Here is a 16,993-nt window from a genome sequence, read left to right on the forward strand (position 1 = left end):
GATGTTGGTTGGAGCCCCTCATAATAGATGTTGGTTGGAGCCCCTCATAACGGATGGTGGTGGGAGCCCCTCATAATAGATGTTGGTTGGAGCCCCTCATAATAGATGTTGGTGAGAGCCCCTCATAATGGATGTTGGTGAGAGCCCCTCATAATAGATGTTGGTTGGAGCCCCTCTTAATGGATGTTGGTGGGAGCCCCTCATAATGTATGTTGGTGGGAGCCCCTCATGATGGATGTTGGTGGGAGCCCCTCATAATGGATGTTGGTGGGAGCCCCTCATAATGGATGTTGGTGGGAGCCCCTCATAATGGATGTTGGTGGGAGCCCCTCATAATGGATGTTGGTGGGAGCCCCTCATAATGGATGTTGGTGGGAGCCCCTCATAATGGATGTTGGTTGGAGCCCCTCATAATGGATGTTGGTGGGAGCCCCTCATAATGGATGTTGGTGGGAGCCCCTCATAATGGATGTTGGTGGGAGCCCCTCATAATGGATGTTGGTGGGAGCCCCTCATAATGGATGTTGGTGGGAGCCCCTCATAATGGATGTAACAGGTGCACAAATAAAGGAACACAGCTCAGAGATCTCAACAATAAATTTCCCAAAAGATAAAAAATTGTCAGATGGTTTAAAGGAGTTGTAAAGGAAAAAGTGTTTTCACCTTAATGCATTCTATGCATTATGGTGAAAAAACTTCAGAGTATACCGCCCCCCCCCCCGGTCCCCCGTTATACTTACCTGACCCCTCAAAAGTCCCACGCTCGGCCTCGACATCCTCTTCGCCGCTCATCCTGGCCGCTGATTGGCTAGAGCTGATGGATTTAAAGCAGCGCAGACATTGGCTGGCGCTGCTGTCAATCACATCCAGTGATGCGGCGCGCCGGGGGGCGGGGCCGAGTGATACAGTGAGCTGCTATGGCCGCTCGCTGTATCACGGGAGTGTGCCCGCAAGGACTACACACAATGCAAGCTCTCTCACATGAATGTGTGTAGTTCTTGCGGGGAGTACCAGAGACAGCCGCTGAGGGACCCCAGAAAACGTGGATCGTGGCCACTCTGTGCAAAACGAGCTGCACAGTGGAGGTAAGTATAACATGTTTGTTATTTTTAAAAAATATATTTTTTTTGTTTACAACTCCTTTAACCACTTCCAGACCGCCGCATGTATATGTACGTCGGCAGAATGGCACGTACAGGCACATTGGTGTACCTGTACGTCCCTGCCTAGACGTGAGTCGGGGGTCCGATCGGGACCCCCCCCGCTACATGCGGCGGTCGGATTCCCACGGGGAGCGATCCGGGACGACGGCGCGGCTATTCGTTTATAGCTGCCCCATCGCGATCGCTCCCTGGAGCTGAAGAACGGGGAGAGCCGTATGTAAACACGGCTTCCCCGTGCTTCACTGTGGCGGCTGCATCGATCAAGTGATCCCTTTTATAGGGAGACTCGATCGATGACGTCATTCCTACAGCCACACCCCCTACAGTTGTAAACACACACTAGGTGAACCCTAACTCCTACAGTGCCCCCTGTGGTTAACTCCCAAACTGCAACTGTCATTTTCACAATAAACAATGCAACTTAAATGCATTTTTTGCTGTGAAAATGACAGTGGTCCCAAAAATGTGTCAAAATTGTCCGAAGTGTCCGCCATAATGTCGCAGTCACGGAAAAAATCACTGATCGCCGCCATTAGTAGTAAAAAAAAAAAAAAAAAAAAAACTATCCCCTATTTTGCAAACGCTATAAATTTTGCGCAAACCAATCGATAAACGCTTATTGCGATTTTTTTACCAAAAATAGGTAGAAGAATACGTATCGGCCTAAACTGAGGGAAAAAAAAATGTTATATATGTTTTTGGGGGATATTTATTATAGCAAAAAGTAAAAAATATTGAATTTTTTTCAAAATTGTCGCTCTATTTTTATTTATAGCGCAAAAAATAAAAACCGCAGAGGTGATCAAATACCACCAAAAGAAAGCTCTATTTGTGGGGAAAAAAGGACGCCAATTTTGTTTGGGAGCCACGTCGCACGACCGCGCAATTGTCTGTTAAAGTGACGCAGTGCCGAATTGTAAAAACCCCTTGGGTCATTTAGCAGCATATTGGTCCGGTCCTTAAGTGGTTAACTCACCAATATCTACCAAAACTGGAAATATTTGTTTTGTGTGGATTGACCCCTTAACATATCAATATATTATTGAACTATTGGTGAAAATCCACACTAGCACATACAATTCTCTGGTGGGATTTAGGGCAGTGCTAGGTACCATACCAGAACACCTCTACAATGGAAGAACACAACAGTCACTGTAACAAAGCTGACAGTTGTAATTGTGTAATTGATGAAAACTGTTTTGGAACATTACCATGACACCTTGCATCATTCATTGCACTTTTTATACTAATGTAAAATTGTGGTTTAAAAGATAATAAACCACAACTTCTGAAAATTGATGTCTATAAAGAAGCACAGAGGTGTCCAAGAGATGAAGAAGCATTTGGATGCAGAAAGAGCCCACTGACCCTTCATTGATAAAAAGGTAAGCCAAACCAATTTCTAAAGAACAAAACTTGGAGGAAAGAAAAAAGAATATATGAGGTGATCCCTAAAGTGACGAGTCAGACTTTTCTCATTAAAGACGGGTCTCTGGGGTCAAGCAAGCATTTCCCTTTTTCCCCTGCTATAAAAAATATAGTAAATACTTTGACATAACCAGACTTTTTTTTGCTTTTACAGACATGTATCCTCTACTTCTGATCCTTTTGTTGGGAACCATTTATGCCCAGGAACCAGGTGAGCTGACAATCTAATATATCCGTATTAGAATTTTTAGGGTAAAAAGGAAACACAATTTTCAGTGACAAAATGTTTAAACTTTTTATTGCTTAACCACTTGAGCTCCGGAAGGTTTACCCCCTTCATGACCAGGCCATTTTTTGTGATATAGTACTGCGTTACTTTAACGGGTTGTGCAACACTTTACCCAAATAAAATGTATATCCTTTTTTTCCCACAAATAGAGTTTTCTTTTGGTGGTATTTAATCACCTTTGCTTTTTTTTTTTTTTTGCGCTATAGACAAAAAAAAAAATAGAAAAAAAACAATGGCCCAGATTCAGCATAGTTTTGCGCTAAACTTACGGAGGCACAGGGCAACGATTTTGCCCTGCGCCCCCGCAAATTTGCGCCGCTGCCCTTGATTCACGGAGCAGTAGCTCCGTTACTTGCGAGGGCGCGCCGGCAAAATTGTCCGGCGTAAGCGCGCGCAATTTAAATGATCCCGCCGGGGGCGGGAATCATTTAAATTAGGCGCGCTCCCGCGCCGAGCGTAGAGCGCATGCTCCATCGGGAAACTTTCCCGACGTGCATTGCGGCAAATGACGTCGCAAGGACGTCATTTGCTTCAAAGTGAACGTGAATGGCGTCCAGCGCCATTCACGAATCACTTACGCAAACGCCGTGAAATTCAAATTTCACGGCGCGGGAACGGCGGCTATACTTTAGCATTGGCTGCCCCTACTATTAGAAGGGGCAGCCTTGCGCTAAAGTTGCCGTACGGAAACTCCGTACCTGGCTTGCGAAGGGCCCGCGCAAGTTTGTGAATCGGTGTTAGTATGCAATTTGCATACTACACGCTGATACACAATGGGAGCGCCCCTAGCGGCCCACGCAAGAATGCAGCCTAAAATCTGCGTGGCATAAGAGCCTTATGCCGCGCAGATTTTAGCCTGCAGTCGGTGTAACGAGGTTCCTGAATCAGGAGCACTCGTTACACCGGAGCAAGTAAGCAATTGCGCTGTGTAACTTATGGTTACACAGGCGCAATTGCTTCTTGAATCTGGGCCAATATTGCTTACTTTCTGCTATAACACACATCCAAAAAAACAATGTAATTTTTTTTTTCATCGATTTAGGCCAATATGTATTCTGCTAAATCATTTTGGTAGCAATGTATTGATTGGTTTGCACAAAAGTTATAGCATCTATAAACTATGGGATAGGTTTACAGAATTTGTATTTATTTTTTACTAGTAATGGCGGCGATCAGTGACTTTAACTACGCACCCCACCCTTCCACAGGGTAGGGGGGAAGGGGGGTTGAGCATGCTGCAGCTACTGGGCGTGGGAGGGTCCTAAAAGGGCATTAAATATCAGGAGGGTGCTACATATAGGCCTAGATTCTCAAAGGGCTTACGACGGTGCAACGCAATGTGCGCCGTCGTAAGTCCTAATCTGGGCCGTCGTATCTATGCGACTGATTCTTAGGCCTAGTACACACGAGAGGATTTATCCGCGGATACGGTCCAGCGGACCGTTTCCGCGGATAAATCCTCTCGAGGATTTCAGCGGATTTGGATCCGATTGAGTGTACTCACCATAGGATCGAAATCCGCGCCGAAATCCCCTCGCGATGACGTGTCGCGCCGTCGCCGCGATGATGACGCGGCGACGAGCGCGACGCTGTCATATAAGGAATTCCACGCATGCGTCGAATCATTACGACGCATGCAGGGGATCCCTTCGGACGGATTGATCCGGTGAGTCTGTACAGACCAGCGGATCAATCCGTTGGGATCAATTCAAGTGGATAGATTTGTAGACATGTCTACAAATTTTTACCTGCTTGAATTGGGAAATTTCCGCGGATAAATATCCGCAGGAATGTACACACCATAGAATCTATCCGCTGAAACCGATCCGCTGAGATTTTTCAGCGGATGGATTCTATGGTGTGTACGGGGCCTTAGAATCAGTTACGCATAGAGAACCATTAGATCCGACAGGCGTAAGGCTCTTACGCTGTCGGATCTTAACTGCAATTTTTTTTTTCGCCACTAGGTGTCGCCTCCGTAGTTTTCCCCGTCGGGTATGCAAATTAGCAAAATATGCGAATTCCCAAACGTACGCGCGGTCGACGCAGTGAAGTTACGACGTTTACGTTAGATTTGCGATGCGTAACGTTGCCCCTGCTATATGAGGGGCAACCAATGTTAAGTATGGCCGTCGTTCCCGCGTTGAAATTTAAAAATGTACGTCGTTTGCGTGAGTTGTCCGTGAATAGGGCTGGACGCCATTTACGTTCACGTCGAAACCAATGACGTCCTTGCGACGTCATTTAGCGCAATGCACGTCGCATGCGCATTAGGTTCGGCGCGGGAACGCACCTAATTTAAATGCTATACGCCCCCTACCCGCCTAATTTGAATTAGGCGGGCTTGTGCCGGGGGATTTACGCTACGCCGTCGCAACTTTACACGCAAGTGCTTTGTGAATCAAGCACTTGCCCGTAAAACTTGCGGCGGCGTAATGTAAATGAGATACGTTACGCCTAGGGTTGCCACCTCATCCCTTTAAAAAGGAACACATCTGAATTACACAGATTCTGAGGCTAATTTAATGCAGATAAGGCACCAAGTGAGTTTAATTACCACCTTAATCAGCCACAGAACCTGTGTAATTCAGATGTGTTCCTTTTTAAAGGGATGAGGTGGCAACCCTAGTTACGCCGCCACAGAGATGCGGCGATCTACGAGAATCTGCCCCATAGTGTGCAAAGTTCTGGAGGTTGCTAGGTACTGGGTCAGGAGGCTGCTAGGTATGGAATGCAGGGTTCAGCAGGGTGCTAGGTAAAGGGTACATGGTTCTGGAGGGGGCTATGGACAAGGTGCAGAGTTCTGGAGGGTGTTAGGTGCAGAGTAGTTCCACCCCTGAATCCCCATTCCTGACAGGATTGGCTTCCCAATCCACCTTACTTTGCAAATACCACACTAAATGCTTTTAATCCCCCCCAAACCTCCCCTCCCAACACGGACCCCAGATACAGCGTGGCTTGGTGCAGGGTGGGAGATGCCCTTCCTCCCAGGCTCCTCCTCAAGACCTGTTATAAGACACGTCAAAGCTGAGGAGGAGCCTAGCAAAAGCTTCCCCTGCTCTAGTGTGATAGGCGGTGGTGAGAGATGCTGTGGGTGTGGAGAATCGCAACAGGGCAACTCCTTGCTACCCAGCATTAGTACACCAGCTGTGCCCGGGGAGGATTTAGTGCAGTGGTCCGGACAGGAGTGCTGTCACTTCTAAGCACAGATGCCCAGAAGTGACAGTAGTAAGTGGAAAGCACAGGGCCAGCACTGGATGTGGCAGACCTCCAGGCAGGTGCATAAGGCAATGAATAGTGTTTAGGAAGACTTATTGCAACACAGAAAAAAAACTGAAACACACACAGATCCATTGCGCCTTTTGAAAATAGAAAAAAAAAAATCAGCCGCACTCCAATTAGCTCTTCTTGCAGTATATATATATATATATTTTAATAATCAATGTGTTGACTGCATACAGCAATGTCTCCGACAAAAAAACAGCCTTTCTTGATGCATTTCACCACTCCTGGCTTGCTCAAAAGCAAGCCTATCCTTGTGAGTAAACAAAGAGTGATGAAACACACCGAGAAAGGCTGGTTTTGGTTTGGAGACATTTCTATATGCAGTTAATGCATTGATTCAAAAAATACTGCAAGAAGAGCCAATTGGAGTGCATCAGATTTTTTCCGATTTTCACAGAAAAAAAATCTGATCTGCCCAAAGCAGCTGATTAGATAGGAGATTTTCAGAAGTTCATTGGAGAGGAAACTGGTCTACGATTGGTTGCTACAGCCCACTCTACACCCCTGTGGCCTTTTGGTACCTACTTTACGTTCCTCAGGCCCAGGTGCCATTAGTCAATATTTTCCCTGCTTAGGCGCTCACTCAGGGCCAGTGAAGGGGGTAGATTCAGAGAGCAATTACGCCTGCGTATCCATAGATACGCAGCGCAATTGCTAAGTAGCGCCGGCGTATCTACTTTCTGTATTCAGAAAGCTAGATACGCCGACTTTAGCCTAAGATACGACTGGCATAAGTCTCTTATGCCGTCGTATCTTAGGGTGCATTCTGACTCTGGCCGCTAGGTGGCCCACCCGTAGTTGTCAGCGTAGAGTATGCAAATTGCATACTTACGCCGATTCACGTTTTTTACGTCGTTTGCGTATGTCGTTTTCGCCGTAAGGCTGCTCCTGCTATTAGGAGGCGCAGCCAATGTTAAGTATGGACGTCGTTCCCGCGTCGCGATTTCAAAATTTTACGTCGTTTGCGTAACTCGTCCGTGAATGGCGCTGGACGCCATTTACGTTCACGTCGATACCAATGACCTCCTTGCGACGTCAATTACCGCAATGCACGTTGGGAAATTTTAGGGGCGGCGCATGCGCAGTACGTTCGGCGCGGGAACGCCCCCTACGGGATTATTTGAATTACGCGCCTACGCCGGCCCCTTTTACGCTACGCCGCCGCAACTTAACAGGCAAGTGCTTTGTGAATCAAGCACTTGCCTGTAAAACTTGCGGCCGCGTAACATAAATGTCATACGTTACGCCGGCGCAGTTTTGCGCGCCCCTACCTGAATCTGGCCCAAGGAAGATATCCACCAGACTGGGTTCTTCCGCTTCAATGGTTTGGTTTATTTCTTTCACGTTTTCAGATTTTTGTTGTTCCTAATACTATTCTCTTTCCATGTATTTTATTTTCCTCTAATCTTTTTAAAGGGATACCACTCAAAAGAGACAATGCAACATGTATAATTTTTAGGGGGCTGTAGGTAGTGAAAGTAAAGAGACTGTAATGGCAGAGATCCCTAACAGTCTCAGTACCATTTCCCAAGTTTCTGACTGTCCCCTGCAGTAAATGTTGTATCCCCCAATCACATCAGTAGCATATTGGCAGTTTCTCATAGTTAGGTTGAAAAAAGACACAAGTCCATCTAGTTTAACCCCCAAACAGAAAACATATTATACACGATACTATACCCACAGTTGATCCAGAGTAAGGTGAAAAAGCTTCCTCTATTTAAATACGATTGCTGTCCCTGACCATCTCCTGTACCAATACACTAACCATTTACCTCAGTATGTCTGAAATCCTACAGAAAACTGTCATAAACTGCAAACACTAAGGCCGGGTACACACGGACAAACATGTATGGTGAAAGCGGTCCGTCGGACCGTTTTCACCATACATGTCTGCCAGAGGGCTTCTGTACGATGGTTGTACACACCATCGTACAGAAGTCCGCGCGTAAACAATACGCGGGGCGTGTCCGCGGTGTCGCCGCGTCGATGACGCGGTGTCGCCGCGACAATGACGCGGCGACGTGGGCGGCCCGCCTTTAAAATGCTTCCACGCATGCGTCGAAGTCATTCGACGCATGCGAGGGACGGCGGGCGCCTGGACATGTACGGTAGGTCTGTACTGACGACCGTACATGTCCGAGCGGGCTGAATTCCAGCGGGCTGTTTTAAAACAAGTCCAGGAATATTTGCCCGCTGGGAAAAGGCCCGGCGGGCAAATGTTTGCTGGAATTCGGCCCGCTCACGCCCACACACGAGCAAACATGTCTGCTGAAACTGGCCTGCGGGCCAGTTTCAGCAGACATGTTTGCTCGTGAGTATGGGGCCTAAGGCTCTGTACACACGAGGAGACATGTCCGATAAAAACGGTCCGCGGACCGTTTTCATCGGACATGTCTCCTGGGAACTTTTGGTCTCATGTGTGTACACACCATCAGACCAAAATCCCCGCGGACAGAGAACGCGGTGACGTAGAAGACACCGACGTTCTCAAACACGGAAGTGCAATTCTTCCACGCATGCGTCAAATCAATTCGACGCATGCTAAGAAACTTTTGTCCGCTGGAAACCTGTCCGCTAGGCCGTACACACGGTCGGACATGTCCGCGGAAACTGGTCCGCGGACCAGTTTCAGCGGACATGTTCGACCGTGTGTACGCCGCCTGAGGCCCGGATTCACAGACATCGGCGCATATTTATGCTGCCGTAGCGTATCTCTTTTACGCTATGCCGGCGCAGCGCACAGAGGCAAGCACTGGATTCACAAAGCACTTGCTCCCACTCGCTGTTAAAGATACGCTGGGTTTCCTCGGCGTAAGCCAGCGTAGGTGGAAGTGGGCGTGAGCCATGCTAATGAGGCGTGACCCCATGCAAATGATGGGCCAAGCGTCATAAAAGTACTTAAAATTAATGGCGCATGTGCCGTCCCATGGCCACATCCCAGTGCGCATGCTCAGAATCACGTTGAAACAACTGCCTAAGATACGTCGAATCACTGCCTACGACGTGAACGTAACCTACGCCTAGTCATATTCACATACAACGTAAACGACAAAAGATACGACGGCTTGTGTTCCCTGGTCCATAACTTTGCATAAGTTGCGCCTCCTATATGGGGAATAACTTTACGCCAGACGTACGACTCAGGCCTCGTACACACGACCGGACATGTCCGCTGAAACTGGTCCGATCGTGTGTACAGGCTAGCGGACAGATTTCCAGAGGACAAATGTTTCTTAGCATGCTAAGAAACATGTCCGCTGGAAAGCTGTCCGGCGGACATGTCCTCTGGTTAGTATGTCTAACCAGCGGACCGAAATCCCGCACATGCGTCAAATTGATTCGACGCATGCGTGGAAGCATTGAACTTGCGCGAGAGAGAACGTCGGTGTCGTCTACGTCACCGCGTTCTCTGTCCGCGCGGATTTCGGTTTGATGGTGTGTACAGCCATCAGACCGAAATCTCCGAGCGGACAGGTCCGATGAATACGGTCCGCGGCCTTTGGCAAACCGCGTATATGATGCGCGGGGCGCAACTACGTTTGTGAATCGGCGTATATCCCTCATTTGCATATGTGCATAGAAAATCTATGGGAGCGGCAAATGCGCCCGGCGTAAATATGCGCCTACGGTACGACGGTGTAGGCAAGTTACGTCGGTCGTAGGAAGCCTATTTTCAGGCGAATCTAGTTTTGTGGGCACGGCGCACAGATACGACGGCGCATAGTTACACTTACGCGGCGTATCTCGAGATACGTCAGTGTAAGTGCTTTGCGAATCCGGGCCTGAATGTGTGTGGCCCTTTGTTGATATATAGAGCCCCTGTGCAGCCCTTGACATCAAGGAAAATTTACTAGCACTATAGTATGTCATCAACTTCATTTCTTTCTTTAAACATCATGATTTGGTAAATAAATTTCATGTTTAAAAAATACACACTTAAAAGTATTTGTAGAAATGGGGGTTAACTTGGGGTGTAGCTCTGGTCCTGTCTCCACCAAGCACTCTAATATTGAAAATTCAAACCTACTTGTAAACCATCTCAACATTTTAAATGTATTTTTTCTTAAGATGATTACTCTCAAGATGACTCGATGTCTCAAGATGAAATAGAGGATCCAAATGGCCAAGAGAATCACTGTGACATGCCTGATACCCTGGAGACAACCCCTTTAAATGACTGTCAGTTGGAGAAATGCCACAATGTCTCTATGAAAATAAATACAAGGTTTGGTGATGTTTGTCCAGACAAAAGTACCTGTCACTATCAAGCTTTCAACTGCCCCACAACCTTTGGGTGGGCTCAGGTTAGTGAAAATCTTAAAAAATATAATTTTTTCCCTATTTTTTTTTTATTAAACACAGAACAATATGAATTAGATAGGTGGGAGGATGAGTTGGGATACAAAATGGCAGGGAGGATGGATGGCAGTACCAAAATGGAGACCAGTCTGCAACATTTTGCAACCCAGACTAAAATACACTTTTTTGACTATAAGATAATTTCAGGATAAGCAAAGACAGTAAATTGATGGTTAACCCAAAGGTGAGTTTTAGTTATGGAGGGAATCTACTAGGTTTAGTTAGGCCTTGACTTACTTTATATAATTTCTACAAGTTTTTAAAGAACGTTCTTGAGAAAGTTTTTTTAATATTATGGCTAAAATATATCCTCAGCTAATATTTTCACCTTATTGTCTCTTCTCATTAGTGACCATGGTTCTTAATCATTGTTCATCCCACAGTAGGTTGGAAGGAAGTTTTGTGGCTGGGTGCTATACATAGTCACGGAGGGGATAGTACAAGTGTAGCACTACCCTCGGAGGAGCTGCTGGTTTGTTTTGGGTCTACGCTCTGGTGGTCAACCTCTGAAGTGGCTCAAAACCCTCCCTTGGCACAAATTGTAAAATGGGAGTTGTGGGCCCCAGTAAATGGTTGGGGAACACAGTATTCCTTTACACCAGCCCTCAAAATTTCCACTCGCCTACTAGCATTTGGCGAGTGGATTTAAGGGGGGGGCAAGTGATGACAGGGCTGCATGACCAATCTCCCTCCAATCTGTGCCTACACTTAGAGTCTCGATGCGATTGGCGGCCGAAGAGAAAAGGTGCATGCTCGGGAAAAGTAGTCTGGTGAGCCGCGCACAGGCAGAGCAGTACACAGGTGCTCTCCTTAGAAATTCTCATTAAGCCATGGGACCTAACAGTATGACCTCTCTGAGCCTGCCCCCCTCCCCGGGCCCCCCGACCAATGTTGCTGGAGAGCAGAAAGTAATGAGTGAGGTGGAGGATTGCAAAAATTACCACTCGGTGCAGCGCTCACTGAAAGTTGTCCTGACATGACAGCGGCAGCCTTCTAGTTTGTGCAGTTTTCTTCTTCTTGTGCTCTATGTAAGCCTGAGCACTGTGAACAGACTGGTCTCAATGTGTGCTGTGCGCTGTCAGTGTGCGCTGTGCTATGGTGTCAATGGCTGTGCAGTTGTGTGGATCTCGGCGCTGGATTGTACTCCCTCCCGTTGTGCTGCAGCTCCTCTCCTCTCTGCCAGCCTGAATAAAAGGGGGAAGTGGGGACATGCAAACGTGGAGCCGCACACACAGGCTCCTGATGATGAGATGAATGGGAGAGAGAGAGAGAGAGAGGATGGATGGGAGTTGCAGAGGAGACAGCAAGAGAATGGGGAAGAGACCCAGTTCTAGTGCCCTGTCCCTTTGGTCTGCCCCCAGTGCCCTGTCCCTTTGGTCTGCCCCCAGTGCCCTGTCCCTCTGGTCTGCCCCCAGTGCCCTGTCCCTCTGGTCTGCCCCCAGTGCCCTGTCCCTCTGGTCTGCCCCCAGTGCCCTGTCCCATTTTGTTAAAGTTGTTGTTGGTAATATTTAATTTTGTAACTTGATTCTGCATAAAACATTGTCATTCCATGAGATAATCTACGAGGGGGTGTTTACGGGTGCAATTAGGCGCAGGGCAGTGTATGAATTAGATGGGGCAACTGGTGGCGAGTAACTCTTGAGGCCTGGCTAGTAGCTCAGGACTTGAAATTTTGAGCCCTGCTTTACACTACACCAAAATATAAAGGTTAGAGGTTACCTTAATTTGAATGGATCCTGCAGTATGACAGATAGACTGTACATACGTTTCAACGTAACCAAAGGGGGTACTTTACTTGTAAGATAAAGCAAAGAAACAAAAGTAAAACGGTAATAATTTGCTCTCAGAGCCCTGCGGAGTCAGTAATAGTAATAACACATAGGTGTGAGTTAAACTACAATACTTAGATAGACCTGTGTGAGCACACAGAAAGGGGATCCCCTCAATAAAATATCTATATTGAGGTAATTTATAATGCAATAGAATCAGTTACTCAATTAGATAATATAAACTGGATATCCATACTTTATGATAACTAAATAAAATGGGCTAGATTCAGCATTTTTCACCAAATCATGCTAGAAATTCAGTAAACGTGAACTAAGAAGTGATTCCTTTTAAAGAGGCAAATATTGTTAAATTCTGGCCATTTTTAAGACTAATAATTTCTGTGAAAAAAGCATAGGAAGCTCAGCACTGCCATAGGGGACATGTACCAATGTATTTTTTGAAATGCTATATGGAAGGCAGAGTGTCATTCGGCTTGGAGAGCAACATTGAGAATTCACAAAACCTAACTGTACGTGGAGTCACTTGACAACGTATACTGACATATTTTGTTGTAAATGTTATTAAAAAATTATCTTCACTTTCATACAACAGCACCCAATCTGATTTATTCCAGTTTATTCAGATAACTTTAGCAGTTACCTATGCTTTTTCTTCAAATGGCAATATACCAACTTTGACCAGCAAATAGAAATTAGTCTAATTTGCTGTGGTTGTCCTTTTTTCTGGAAATGAAAAGGTGTCTTTTATCTGTCCTGTATCAATTACTATAAAGGATTTATTAAGAATTATTGTAGCGCTAACCCTGCAAAGGCCACTGAGTTTTGTCCCAGGTTCTTTCCCACTAGTGTGATGGCAGCCAGGCACACCACAACATTCACTCTTCAGGCTCAAAGAACAGTCTAACTGCCCTTTCACACGGAGCGGATCAGTAATGATCCGCCTCCGTGTGTCCGCTTTGCTCAGCGGGGATCCTCCGTAAAATCCCTGCTGAGCTGGCAGCTAACAGGGCGGTCCCCGCACACTGTGCAGGGACCGCCCTGTGTTTCCTCCGCTCTCTCCTATGGGGGATCGGACGAACACCGTATGTCCGTGTTCATCCGATCCGATCCGGCATATGGAAGAAAAATAGGATTTCTTCTGTCTGCAAATGCGGATCTTTGCGGAGGCGGACAAATTACAGGTTTCAGCGGATGTTCATCCGCTGACAACCGTAATCACATTAGGGACCCATGTATGTCCCATTTTCATCCGCAAACGGACGGATGAAAATGCGGACATATGGTCCGCTAGTGTGAAAGGGCCTTAAGGGTTGCTTTTTTTCTGTATTTATTGCTCAATAGCTTGGATAGGGCATGAAGCTGTGGGATACTCCAGAACGCTCAACAGTAATAATAGGACACTCTTCTCTTAGTATTGTTGCTGTTAACCTCTGTAGTCACTCAGGGCCAGATTCAGGTAGAATTACGTTACGCCGCCGCGGCGTAACGTATCCCATTTACGTTACACCGCCACAGGTTTACAGCGTAAGTGGCTGATTCACAAAGCTCTTACCTGTAAACTTGCGGCGGTGTAACGTAAATCCGCTTGGCGCAAGCCCGCCTTATTCAAATGGGGCGGGCACCATTTAAATTAGGCGCGTTCCCGCGCCGAACGTTCTGCGCATGCTCCGGCGACGTGCGTTACGTCGTTTCGTATTCCCGGACGTCTTACGGAAAAAAAAAATTGAAATTCGACGCGGGAACGACGGCCATACTTTAACATGGCTGTTCTAAAGATAAGCCATGATAAAGCAGGCCTAAGTTTGCGATGGGAAAAACCGACTAGCGACGATGTAAGAAATTGCGACGAACGCGCGTATCTTCGTGGATCGCCGTAAGTAGTCATTTGCATATTCTACGCCGACCGCAATGGAATCGCCACCTAGCGGCCGGCCTAGAATTGCATCCTAAGATCCGACGGTGCATAGTTAGGACGGGCGGATCACAGAGATACGACGGCGTATCAGGAGATACGCCGCTGTATCTCTTTTGTGATTCTGGCCCTCAGATCCTGCTCTCAGGTCTGTATTCACAAGTCCTTAGGTACTAGGATGCCTACAGTACCTGCTGTGTTAGTTTCCTTTGTGAACTCTCCAGACCAAATCCTAGGTGCAAATCCCCCTTTCTTTTAGCTTCAGATGTTCTTATTAAATAGGCCTCTCAGCTTTAGCATAGCTGGGACCTCAATGGTAAATGTCAGCTGGGCTGCCTGAGAGGGCAGTAGCCCTCCAGGCAGGGAACTTATCCTGGACAAGACCCAGCCTGCCCCAGGTTATTTATGTGCTCTGCAGCCACCTATTGGTGATGCCTCTCCAGGGGTTGGCTGAGACCCCAAACATATTCAGGTTACTCCTTCGATCTGCTCCACTGCTATGTTCTGGAACTCTCCAGAAGGTGTGGGGGAGGGGGGGGGCAAGCTTGCAGCCTGTGGGATAACATGAAAAACAAAAAGGCAGGAATGTGTTAATTGGTGTAGGAGCCAACACTCTGAATTAAAGAACAGTGTCCTAGCTGACCCTAATCTCTCCCTATGCAGTTTATTAGCTTTCTCTATGCTTCCCCTGCAACAGCTTCAAATTTACTATGGCTGCTCTGTGACCCCCTTGAATAGGGAGGGGGCTGATTTATCCAAAATGCCCCTTTTTGGCCCTTCCAGGCCTGCTGGGCAGAGTTCAAAAGCCATTATGGCTAAAAAAAATCTCTTCTCACAAATGCATATAATTCATCTCATGTGCCCTCATCGTTTTTTGGTTTGTTACAAAATGTTCTGACATAGAATTGCTTGGGATTTCAATGCTTTTGAAAGAAGTTCAGGTGAATTTTCTAATAAAATATGAGGGTATCAAAAAATGTCATAGAATAACTGATATACTGTATCCAGTATTAGAAAGGAATCTGACCCTTTTGCTGCAATATTTTGAGTTCTATTCCTCTTAGGCCTCGTACACACGACCGAACATGTCTGATGAAACTGGTCCGTCGGACCAGTTTCCGCGGACATGTTCGGTCGTCTGTACGGCCGACCGGACAATTTTCCGGCGGATCGGACAGGTTTCCAGCGGACAAATGTTTCTTAGCATGCTAAGAAACATGTCCGCTGGAAGCCTGTTCCTTAGGACATGTTCGGTCGTCTGTATGACTCACCGGACATGTCCGCTCGGCCAAAAGCCCTCGCATGCGTCGAAATGATTCAACGCATGCGTGGAAGCATTGACCTTCCAGGGTCGCGCACGTCGCCGCGTCATCGTCGCGGCCATGTCACCGCGTATCCTAACCGCAGGGAATTTGGTCTGATGGTGTGTACAGCCATCAGACCAAATGATCCCAGCGGACATGTCCGATGAAAACGGTCCGCGGACCGTTTTCATCGGACAGGTCCCGTCGTGTGTACGAGGCCTTAGGAAAAGTTAAGAACATTATGCTACATTTTCTCAGTCTCCTAATCTGAATGCATTTGTTAAAGGAATGCTCCAAAGTGTGAAACTCGTTGAAAACTTTTACAAGCTTATGCTGACAAATTTGTTGCTACTTACTCCTAAACATCATGACCAGGTCACATATATGGAGGGATCCTATAAACACAGTTGTCACCCCTTAGGTGTTTGTGAACATCTGATCACCTGTACACCTGATCATCACACATATGTGAGCCCCCCCCATTTGCAGCTACATCTGGGTAGGCTTTCCCCAACATTTAGGGTGTGTCTGTGGGAATTTCTGTCCATTCAGGAAAATATTGTGAGGTCAATATTGACATTGGATGAGAAGATTTGGCTCTTCATCAGTGGTCTGATTCTTCAGAGAAGCATTTAATAGGGTTGATTTCAAGTTCTGTACAGTACCCTCAATTTTCTTTATGCCAACCCGGCCAAACCATGTCATCATGTCTTTATGGAGCTGGCTTTGTGCACAGGGCACAGTCACATTGGAATTTTTGCTCCAAAATTGTAAGCACACAATTGCCAAAAATGTATGCTGTAGTATTATAAATGCCCTTCACTGGAAAGAACTTAATCATTTAAAGGGGTATTTTCATACTTTTGGCCGTATTTCAGGTACAGTATGATGGTCAGGTGTCCTCAAACTTTTTGTCATATAGAGTGTAATTGATTGTTAACAATGTTATTTTATTTTTTTATTTTTGGAATAAGTGGCTCAGTAATGATGTATTTACATGAACTGATATATTCATTATCCCTTTTCACTTCTTCTACAGTATTTCTGCAGGTGCCACAGAGGGAACCTGAGTTCAGTTCCTAATGTGTGTGCCAATAATAGGATCAGATGTTATGTACAGAGATCATGTTCAAACCAGCACTATGCATGGATTGGTGTGTGGAAACCTGCCAATGTAAGTGACAGTTTATATAATCATACTATATACTATAAGAAATGCCACTCAATCTCTATGTAAGGGATCCTCAAACAACGGCCCTCCAGCTGTTGTAGAACTACACATCCCATGAGGCATTGTAACACACTGACATTCACAGACATGACTTGGCAGGATGGGAATTGTAGTTCCTGAACAACTGGAGGGCCGTAGTTTGAAGACCTGTGCTCTATGTTATGGAGAGGGGAGGAACAAAATGAGTCAAAGGGCTTTCTAACTAAAACACTTGAAAGGATGAACATTATCT

At 46.4% G+C, this 16,993-nt stretch overlaps 1 protein-coding gene across 1 annotated transcript in view; it reads left to right on the forward strand.

Annotated features, from left to right (window-relative positions):
- Positions 1-2,460: 2,460 nt before the first annotated feature.
- LOC120909294 (bone marrow proteoglycan-like) overlaps positions 2,461-16,993 on the forward strand; it is a 34,379-nt gene continuing 19,846 nt past the window's right edge. The window contains exons 1-4 of the mRNA XM_040321038.1: positions 2,461-2,548; positions 2,746-2,802; positions 10,234-10,469; positions 16,570-16,704. Coding sequence (XP_040176972.1) covers positions 2,748-2,802; positions 10,234-10,469; positions 16,570-16,704 — 426 coding nt within the window. The 5' untranslated portion in view covers positions 2,461-2,548; positions 2,746-2,747. The remainder of the gene's footprint in view (positions 2,549-2,745; positions 2,803-10,233; positions 10,470-16,569; positions 16,705-16,993) is intronic.

The sequence above is a fragment of the Rana temporaria genome, chromosome 8 (assembly GCF_905171775.1).
Source record: "Rana temporaria chromosome 8, aRanTem1.1, whole genome shotgun sequence".
Lineage (NCBI taxonomy): Eukaryota > Metazoa > Chordata > Amphibia > Anura > Ranidae > Rana > Rana temporaria.